This window comes from Drosophila busckii, chromosome 3L (assembly GCF_011750605.1).
Source record: "Drosophila busckii strain San Diego stock center, stock number 13000-0081.31 chromosome 3L, ASM1175060v1, whole genome shotgun sequence".
Taxonomy (NCBI): Eukaryota; Metazoa; Arthropoda; class Insecta; order Diptera; family Drosophilidae; genus Drosophila; species Drosophila busckii.
The window spans coordinates 11,171,646-11,182,315 of NC_046606.1; the positions used below are offsets into that span (position 1 = coordinate 11,171,646).

Below are 10,670 nucleotides of genomic sequence, written 5' to 3' on the forward strand. Positions count from 1 at the left end.
ACCAAACAGTGTGCACACACCCAAATTGTAAAGCGTTGCAGCGCTGCCACACTGCACACTAAACAGCTGTTAAAAGCGGCAAAATTAAACGTTGAAAATAATAAGCGCGCATTAAGTGTTTTCAATAAGTTTATAATTTAAATAAATGGTAGTTTATTTAAAGTGTTACTGTTTTCAATAAGCGTAAATTGCAGTGACTAAAAATAATATTGCAGTGTGCAGCTAATTTATCTAAACAGCTCAAACCGTGTCGTGCTCACGACAGTGTAATCGATAGTAATGCACATCGCTAACTTACAGCTGTTCGGTGACTGCAATTTGCAAAGTTCGCTTTACAATTTTACAAGAGCTTTAACAAAATACTCAACTGCATTTTAACTACAAACAAAGTAAGTACTATAAGTTTAATATATTTTGCAAATATATATGCACAATGTATAATGCAAGTGACTGCCACAACGTTGAAATGTTTGCGGCTTGCGCTTGTGTTAGTGACTAATGATGTCAACATTTTTACGTTTTCCCTTTTTAGCTGTGTTTCAGCTGGCTGTGGGCTACTAGCCATTTATACAGGTTGAACGTGACAGGCAGGTGCAGGTTCAAATTGCCGTAAGTGTGTTCAATAAAAATTTAAATAAGAAACTAATAAGTAAACTCTTTTTACGCTTTACGCTTGTGTGCATCCGACATGCGACGCCATCTATTGACAGTTTCATATAACATAAACACACACATACAAAGAATCGCACAAAGCTGGCAGCGCAGCGATTAGAACATGTCGGAAAAGAACATTAAGGTGGGCGCACGCGTCGAACTGACGGGCAAGGAGCTGTTCGGCACGATCGCCTACGTTGGCATGACCAGTTTTGCCGTTGGCAAGTGGGTGGGCGTGGTGCTGGATGAGCCGAAAGGCAAGAACAATGGCTCGATCAAGGGACAGCAATACTTTCAGTGTGATGAAAACTGTGGCATGTTTGTGCGTCCGACGCAGCTGCGCGTTGTGACGCCAGCGCCCGAAACTGGTGGCGGCTCAGGCGGTGCCACGCCCATAACACAGCCCACAAAGGCACGGCTAAGCGGTTCACGCAACTCACTCTCATCCAGTCGCCAATCATTGCTCGGCTCACGCACACAGCTCACCTCATCGCTTAGCGAACGCGCCGGCTCCAATACGAGCCTGGCAACGCGCAAATCTCTTGCACCACAAAGCAGCAAGGATAAGGAAACAGCTGCAGCCAATGCATCCAAGCGTGCGTCCTTTGTGGAGACAAACTTTGTGGAAATACTGACGCCACAGTTTACGCCATCGCAGCCAATGCGTTCGCCCTCGTTTACTTCATCGCCGCCAAATACAACAGAGGACAAGGCAGCGCTGCTGGAGGCGCAGAAGACAAACGCTGAGCTGCAGACGCAGCTGGTCGATGTAAGCGAGAAACTGGAGACGCTTAAGCAGCGCCGCAATGAGGACAAGGAGCGTCTGCGTGAATTCGACAAGATGAAGATTCAGTTTGAGCAACTGCAAGAGTTTCGCACAAAGATTATGGCAGCGCAGGCTTCGCTGCAAAAGGAACTGCAACGCGCCAAGCAGGAGACTAAAGATGCTATCGAGGCTAAGGAGCGACATGCACAGGAAATGGCTGAGCTCTCAGACAGCGTGGAAATGATTACACTGGATAAGGAAATGGCCGAGGAGAAGGCAGACACATTGCAGCTGGAGCTGGAGACAAGCAAAGAGCGCATCGAGGAGCTGCAAATCGATTTGGAACTGCTGCGCGCTGAGATGCAAAACAAAACTGAATCCACTGCTGTTGGTGGCGGCGGCGATGGCGTTGCTATTGTAGGCGCCACTAGCTACGAACTGAAGCAGCTGGAGCAACAAAATGCGCGCCTGCGGGATACACTAGTGCGTATGCGTGATTTGTCGGCGCATGAGAAGCACGACATACAAAAGCTAACCAAGGAGCTGGAAATGAAGCGTTCCGAGGTTGCCGAACTGGAGCGCACAAAGGAGAAACTTAGCGCTAAGGTTGATGAAATGGAGGCCACCATCGCCGACTTGCAGGTGAGCGACAACATTGAAGATGTTTGTACAATTGAATGGGATCTGCTTTTAATTCACATGCTATTGCAGTAGAGACTTTTGGTGATAAGCCAACAATTAAAATTGATAAATAATAGAGCAATCCTTAGAATAACAGCTAATAATTATTTGAAAGACGCAGCTAATTGTCTGTGCAGTAAAAAGTGCTAATTATAAAACTTCGAGAAGCTACTTCCACTACCTAGAGCACATTTTTTTAACTAGCCTCCTGTATTCAAATTCGCTGAGCGCCTAATGTCCAAGCCCGTTGTTCTCTGATATTTTAGACATGAATACTAAAGCTTGTATGTATTAGTAAGCGTATTCCTCTATTTCCAGAGGAACTTTCCCACCATAACGGATATTTTTCTAATTTAGTACAGCTCAAAAACATTTTTATTATTTCAAACTTAGTGTTTTCTATATTTTTTCCAAGGTTAGTTTTTAAAATAGAATTTTTTTCTAATTTTTAATAGTTACCTCAGGTTTTTTGAGCAAAACAATGCCCAAACCTAAGGTAGTCTTAATTCATAGTTTCTAACTGTCTCTCCATGCAGTCAAAGCAAAAAATTGTACGATGCACATTGAGCGACGCTTACGCTCAGTCGTAGCCGCTCACAGCGCTGAGCGATCGAGCGCATACGTTGCTCTCCAAGCAGTTGAGCGAAGAGCAGCGCTCATGTGTGGGAGGCTGACTGATAAGCGAAGCCACTAGGCCGCTCAGTAGTGTCTGAACTGTTGGCGAGTAAGCAAGCTGCGCTCCTTCAGCTGAGCTAAGTCGCCTTTAAGTTCAGTCGTGTATGGACTGTAAGCGATTAAACAAGCAGCCCAAATTTAATCATACAAAGAGTATGATGCTTAACTTGGTTATTTGGCGGCTGTTTTCTATAAATAATAGCTCATAAAAGTTAAAGCTTCAATAAAGATGGTATATAAAGCTGCTTTTAGTTTTATGCAATTAATGCTAATCATATGTATTTGCAGAGTTTAAGGAAGCACGTGATTGGGTCAATTAAAAGCAGATCTTAATCGTTGTTGTAATTAAAAAAACCAAAACCAATCACCTCGCACGTATTCGCTTTGAAGTAGAGTTGCTCACGCCTACACATTAGTTCCGTTATTCCTTATGGCACGCTCTCTTTCACTTCACACGCCACAAATATTTGCTAGTGCTCAAGCTAAAGAAAAATAATTTGCAAAATCTAAACAAAATGTTTATTTAATTTCTTTGCCGGCCTACAAAAAAATATTGAAACGGCTTTGCCAGGAGGTAAATCAAAAAAAAGTTCTTACTATACAACAAACATTTCATACAGTTACCAAAAAAAATGCTAAATCCCCTTTTATAACAAAAATTGAAAAGCAAGTTTAAACAACAATCAAATCTGTTCAAATATATTCAAAGGAACAAGTGGATGCTGCGCTGGGCGCTGAGGAAATGGTGGAGCAGCTGGCCGAGAAGAAAATGGAGCTGGAGGATAAGGTGAAGCTGCTGGAGGAGGAAATAGCGCAGCTGGAAGCGCTGGAGGAAGTGCACGAGCAGCTGGTGGAGAGCAATCATGAGCTGGAGCTGGATTTGCGCGAGGAGCTGGACTTGGCGCATGGCGCTAAGAAGGAAGTGCTGCGTGAGCGTGATGCAGCAATTGAAACTATATACGATAGAGATCAGACTATAAGCAAGTTTCGGGAGCTGGTGCAGAAGCTGAACGATCAGCTGTTGGAGCTGCGTGAGCGCAGCTCAAGCAATGAGCAGAAATCGCTGCAGGATCCAAGTCTGAAGCTGGCGAGTGAAACGATTGATTATAAGCAAATGTTTGCCGAGTCCAAAGCTTATACGCGTGCAATTGATGTGCAGCTGCGTCAGATTGAGCTGAGCCAGGCCAATGAGCATGTGCAGCTGTTGACTGCGTTTATGCCCGAGTCGTTTATGAATCGCGGTGGTGATCATGACTCCATACTGGTGGTGCTGCTTATATCACGCATTGTGTACAAGTGCGACATTGTTGTGAGCCAAACACGCGAGCGTTTTCCAGCTGTGGAGCAGGTGACACGTGAAGCGGTTACCCAAGGACATGGCGTGCAGCAATACGCGTTCAAGTGTCGCCTTATGCATTATATACACAATTTGCAGTGTGCGCTGCATCAGATACTGTATGGACTAAACAATTGTCAGCCGGATACGCTGCTTAGAGCGGGCAGCTCATTGCCTGAAATGGTAGCGCAGGAAAAGATTGTCGATGGCATTATAGAGCTGTTGAAGTCCAATCAGCTGGATGAGAACAGCACTACAGATAATATAGAAAAGTGTGTGGCCTTTTTCAATGCCATGAACTCGGTGCTGCTGGCGGGCGAGCAGCTGCTGAACGAAATCAAAATGATACGCGATTGTGTTGCATCCCTCGGCGCCGCATGCGAGTCCATACTGAACGATACAGCTATAGCTAAGGTTATTATACAGGAAGCGGGCGCCACAAGCGACTCTATGCTGCTTATACAATTTCTGAACGAGCATATGGAAAGTATAAAGCAGCAGGTGAAGCTTATAAAGCGTCGTTTGCCCACAGATCAGCATGTGTTCAAGTGTGGCCTGTCGCCGCATAAAATGGACGCCATGCGCGCACTAGCGCAGAATATCAGTCGCATTATGTCCGCCATGCATCAAGCGACAAAGCAAGCGCTTGCGGCTATAGTTGCTACCATTGAAAGCGATAATGCTGCAGAGCATACGCTGCCGCAGGATAAATACTGGTCGCTGCTTTCGTCGGCATGTGAGCGCATCTATGAGCAGGACGATCGTGGTCCTACGCAGAACTTTAAGGCGCTGCTAGCGCAAGCGAACAGCGATTTGCAGCACATCGCGCAGCATTTGCTGGATAAGGAGTATGAAATTATGTCCGCAGCTGGTCAAGCGCCGCGTGCGCCGCCAGCTCAGCATACGCCCATACTACAGCGCGCACAGTTAATCAAAAAGCAGCTGGAGCAAAAGAATGTGCTGGCTGCTACGCTCGAAAATCGCGAGGCAGACATAAAGCAGCTGAAACTTGCAGCCAAAATGAAGCTCAATGAGCTAAGCGAAATGCAAATACGCAAAGATTTGGCTGAAAAGAAGCTGAGCGTGCTGCAGAACGAATATCAACATGCTGTGGATAAATGGAAGCAAATGTATGATGACACCAATCAAAAGCTGCAGCAAAAGGAAAAGGAGTTTGAGGAAACTATGGATCATTTGCAAAGCGACATTGATGCGCTGGAAACAGAAAAGAGCGATCTGCGCGACAAGCTTAAGCTCAACAGCAGCGTCAGCGGCAAAAGTCAGCTAAGCGATTCGCATTCAGTTGCTTCAGCGCATAATTTATCGACGGGCACCACTGCGGGCAGCGCTAATGTTAGCTATGCCGCGCCAGCTGGCACTGTGCCGCTTGTCGCCGAGGAGCTGCAGCTGCTCAAGTGCGCTTTCAATAATGAGCGCAATGAGCGTTTACGCTTGCAAGCTCAGGATATGCGCGCCAAGCTGCAACAATTCGAGCCCATACACGTGCCGCAGCCGCAGGATCAGCGCATCAACGCGCTGGAGTCACAACTCACCAAGATGAAGCACGCCTGGGTGCTCTCCTTGCTGCAGCTGCAAGCTACAGATGCCTGCAGCGCCAATGCCAGCATGGTGGCCATGCAGCGTCGCCATCAGCCGCTGCCACAAAAGTCAGAGATTAGCACACGCGCCTCCCAACTCGCCGCTGATATCTTAACCGAATATCTGCAGCGTAAACCGCATCGCGCCAACGCTGGACAGTTCGCTAGCTTTCCCACCGTCGATGTCAAGCGCGTGCTGCAGATCTAAGCTACGCTTAACTTAGTCAGTTTTACTAGAGCTCAGCCACACCCACACTTTACTACAAGCTGTCACTAACCCCTACTAACATCCTCCCACTCCCTTCCTTAGCCCTATCCCTATATCGTGGGCATTGGCCTGCTGCTCCTCGCCGCTGTGCTCTTCGTTGTGCGTTTTCCCGATGGCGTTCGCTTGGTCTGGAGCTAGCAGCCGTTCGTGCATTCGAAATGCGCAAGTTTTATATTATTATCTTTATATTTAATTTATGATTCGATATAAATACAAATTCAGTATAAACTGTAACTGTGCTCTAGCCTAATTTTCTGTTCTGCAATCAACTCAAAGCTTATGCATTTTATTTTGTAAAACGCTTATGCTCATTAACTAATTATGTGAATAAAAAAAGACACACATCAATCAATGTAAATGTAACTAAAAATAATAATTGTAACTAAATGAAAATTCTATTTGCACTTGGGCGCATATTTATATAAAAAATGAATATATTTTGCAAATATTGTTAAACAAATAAATTCTATATAAAAAACATATTGCTTAATTCTATTAAAATTAACTGGGATTGGGTAAGCCTATTAAATTTTTATACTTATAGTATTATATAGCCTATTATAATTATGAAAAGCTTTAATTTTGAGTATATTTTCTTAATATGCAATTTGTTATATTGCTTAAATTTTTTTCTGTTACTGATTTTGATTAATATTTTAATAGGTTGTGGCACATAAAAGTTAAATAAAGCTGTACTTATATTTACATTATAAAAAATGAAAACAAATTGTAATTTATTTATTAAAATATAATAAATGCAATATATATATTTAATACAATTTTTTGTGTTTATATTTTGATTTTGAGTAACATTTTTGTAGACAAAATAATAATAATAAGCCTATTAAAATAATTTTTATTTATTTACAATTTAATACTGCATAAATTCTTATTTATTTATTTAATGTCAATTATGGACAGTTGACGATAAAAGAAAAGAATTACAACAAATATTAAATTTAAAAATTATTTAAGATTATGTTTTTGTTTTTAGATTTGATAAACTTATAGATTAGGAGTGTTAAAGAGAACCAACATTTGTTGCAAGGATTGGGGAAAACCCTATCAGGTCTGGGTTAGTGTTAATTATTAAATGTTAATAAAGTTATTTGAGTACTTCTATTTGTATTCTTATTTTAAATCAGTTTAAAAAATCTTTTAAATTAGCTGTGCAATATAAAATTTAATTAAATAGTTTACTTAAATTATTTGCACTATTTATGTTATTTTATTTAGTAACAATTTAATAAATAACGCGCGTCTTGCTGTGGATTCTATTCTAGATTATATTTGTTAACTATTTTGCATTATGACTAATAACAAAAAAAAATCAATTTTAATTTAGCAACTTTGCGTCATATTAACACAATCGGCTGCATTTCATGGCCAGCAACGTTTATAGAGCTTATCAAACTAAACTGTAGATTGTCATTAGCTGCAATAAAAAACATGCAATGGGTTCCACTCAGCGTCTCTTTCAACTAAAGAGCGCGGTGTACATTTGTTTTGCTCTTTGTGGTTGACTGCTCTTGCTCAACAACAACAACAACAACAACTCAATGTCGCTGGGTTACAACAAAAGCAACAACAGCTGCAATCAACGAGTAGAAACTATTACACTAGACATAGCCATTAAAGCATGATGGTCAACACAAAAGAGATCAGGCAATGCAAATTGAAATACAATTTGTAGCTTTTTTTTTGTATTTCTTACACAGGTTTTTTTTTTTTAACTTTGCCGTTGCGACCCCAACGAACTGCACCGGCTGCCCTTAGAGTTCGTCTCAGTAATAATTGCAATTTGTATTTTGTTTTTCTTTGTAACGCGCTCACCTTAGTGCGTGGTTTACCTTTATAGAGCCGCTTTAATGTGTGTCGCTCATTTTTATTTTAAATTCAACTAACAATTCTCACGCCCAACTTTGACCGCTTTACTGTTGTTGCGTGAATTTTAAGAATTTTTTCCAGTTCCCTCTGCTGCGTTCTGCCTTTTTGGTTCTTGATGATGAAACTGAAATCTAGCTGCAAGTCTCGCTGTCTCGGTCTGCTTGACAGAGATCCTTAACTGTCACTGACACACATATCCAATAACCAACAACGACTGACCCAAGTTCTCTTGTCATTGGCTTACAAATCGCCATGCATTGCGGAAAAAAATACCTACTAAAAACAAAACATGATTGAAATAAAAAAACAACAAAAAACGTTGCTCATAAAGCATGGCATGTAATGCCCCCGAAGTTGTTGACTCATGCCCAGTGCTAACCAAGCAACAACATAGCTTAAGTATTATAAGACAAGTTAATGCAAAAAAAAGTTGAATGGTCGAAACGTAATATGGCCACTAAACAAGAAGAATTCGGAAGCCATGGAATACGATCAAATGAACAACAAATGCAAAAAAGTTTATGTGTTTTTTTTCTTTTAAAGCGTTTTAAATATGTTAAAAAACTTTACTTTTTTTTAGTGTAGAGTGTGTTAATGGCTATTAAATAAAATTGTTTTTAAAGCATTATAACAAAATAGGCATTAATTTTGCTACAGTTTTCTACGTTTAAAATAATTTATGAATTTAATAATTTTTAAAAGTATGCGCGCATTAGTTGTTGAGTTGAAATTCTTTAATAAATAAGTTAATAATGATAATAAAAAAAAATTTTTAAATATTTTATAAAAAAAATTGCATAATAATAATATTAAATAAGAAAATTAACAAAGATTTAATTAATATTTAATTTAAGTTTAAATTCTTTTTGTTTATAATAAATTTGCTCATCATTTTAAAAAAGACAGACTTTTGCAAAATTGAATTTACAACATTAAACATTTTTTTTTAAAGAATAAACCTCATTGTTTTAAAGTTTAGAGTTACTTAGCGAATGTATAAATTTAAAAAAATTTTAAAATATTGTTTGCTTGCTAACTTGACTGCCCAACTACTTACGCGGTATATTAAAAACTCTAACTAGACAAAACAATTTGATACGTCGTAGAGCAAAATGCGAACCGAAACCAGTTTGGGCGGTAACTGCAGCTAGGCGGGAGCAGCAGGGCGGAGTGGACTTGGAGCATGGCCATACCAAGAGCGAGAGTGCAAGAGCAAGATTTATGAAGGTAGCCTTAAGAATCGGCAAGCGTTACAACTGGCTGCGGATCACAAGCAGAGCCGAGATGCCCTAAAAATGCTGCTGGCCACACAATTTAAGAAGGAAGCTGCTCTGGCCCCAAACAACCCAAAGCCGGTTTATAATGAACGCACAAAAGCGGAAGCGCGGAAGTTTCACTCGTAGAGAAAAACTTAAGTACCCCAACTACATGTGTATATGAAAATTCTTGTGGGTCTCTCGCTGTTAGTTACGGCTGGTTAATTTGCTGAGCAGCAGCAGTCAAAAGCTCAATTTGGTTGATGACCAAACAGTAGCCGTTAACAAACGCCCCAAACATAAACAAAAGGCCATGCAACATGGCTTATGATAGTAATGACTGCAAGTCTCGCAAAACAATGGAGCAGACTCTTGAGACGCTAGACTGAGACTTAGACTTAGGCCTGAAGTCTTCTTCATTGGGCCGCCAAGCACTTTGGGCGCCCACTAGCCATAGCTATAGCTATTGATGTTCTTATGCTGTCTATTGTCTGTTTTGGTTTGCTCTGCAGCGTTGTGTGTAAATTTGTATAGCAATGTTGGTTCCCCCGTAGCCACCAGCACCACCATCACCAGCTGGCCAAGTAGCATATGCACAATGCTCGGTTTATGGCAATTCACTTGAACGCTTGTCGTAAGCCAACCTCAATGAACAAAGGGTTAAGAGTCTAAGAGAAAGAGAGAGAGAGAGAGCGCAGAGTATGTCAGAGAGCGCCGGTCGGCCAATGTGTAACAGTTGGCACATAAGAGAGTTAACTTCATAACAGAGTTGCCACGCTCACGGTTATAGCCAGTTATAGCATTTGCTTTATGAAAAGCAAGATTAGATAATTAATATGTCACAATGCTTTAATATAGAATCTTTATTATAGATAAACAACTGCAAAATTTATTGTATTGTATTATCTTTAGCATTAAAAAGTATATTTATTGCTTTATTAATCAATTTTAAGCTACTTTATACACACACACACAGAGCTAGTCACATAGATATAATATAAATAAAATATTTTAAATCATATAAAAAATTAATATTGATTATTTATTTGTTGACCAAATCATACATGTTAAATTTAGGTTACATTTGATATTTTTAGTGCATTGCTTTTGGCAAAATCAGTACATAAATGTCGAAAATGGTTTTGTAATTTAATGGAATACTATTGGGCAATAAAAGTGCATTATATTCATTATTAAATACCATATATATTTAAATATTTAAATATATTTTGCTGAGAATAAATTGATATATTTTTGGTCGGGTTTATATTCCATAGTTTACAACAAAAATGTCTAAGGAATAAAAATTTAATAAATTTCTTCACTTATTATAAATTTCAAACCACATATTTATTTAATTTTTATCATATTTATGCTGGCTTAAGTAATTTGCTTTTGGGCATGCCATTTGTATCTTAAGTCTTTAATTATATGTACAAACAACGGCACTTCTAACTGATAACTAACATTTCAACTATAGCCAGCTTAACTTTATCTAGAGAATTTCGATAAGTTGCCCTATTACTGCATTATCTTTACAATGTCGTAC

At 39.9% G+C, this 10,670-nt stretch overlaps 1 protein-coding gene across 1 annotated transcript; it reads left to right on the top strand.

The window, feature by feature from the left end:
* The first annotated feature begins 297 nt into the window (after positions 1-297).
* On the top strand, positions 298-6,113 carry LOC108598241 (dynactin subunit 1). The gene is made up of 4 exons (XM_033293579.1): positions 298-389; positions 533-609; positions 711-2,062; positions 3,486-6,113. Exons 3-4 carry the CDS (start codon positions 776-778, stop codon positions 5,916-5,918), a joined length of 3,720 nt encoding a protein of 1,239 aa, XP_033149470.1. The 5' UTR covers positions 298-389; positions 533-609; positions 711-775; the 3' UTR covers positions 5,919-6,113.
* Positions 6,114-10,670: the final 4,557 nt, after the last annotated feature.

What these genes read in the sequence shown, in the direction of transcription:
- LOC108598241 (XM_033293579.1), top strand. Translation starts at nt 776, where the DNA reads ATGTCGGAAAAGAACATTAAGGTGGGCGCACGCGTCGAACTGACGGGC. An exon ending in CCACCATCGCCGACTTGCAG is followed by an intron (nt 2,063 to 3,485) that starts GTGAGCGACAAC and finishes ATATATTCAAAG; the next exon opens with GAACAAGTGGATGCTGCGCT.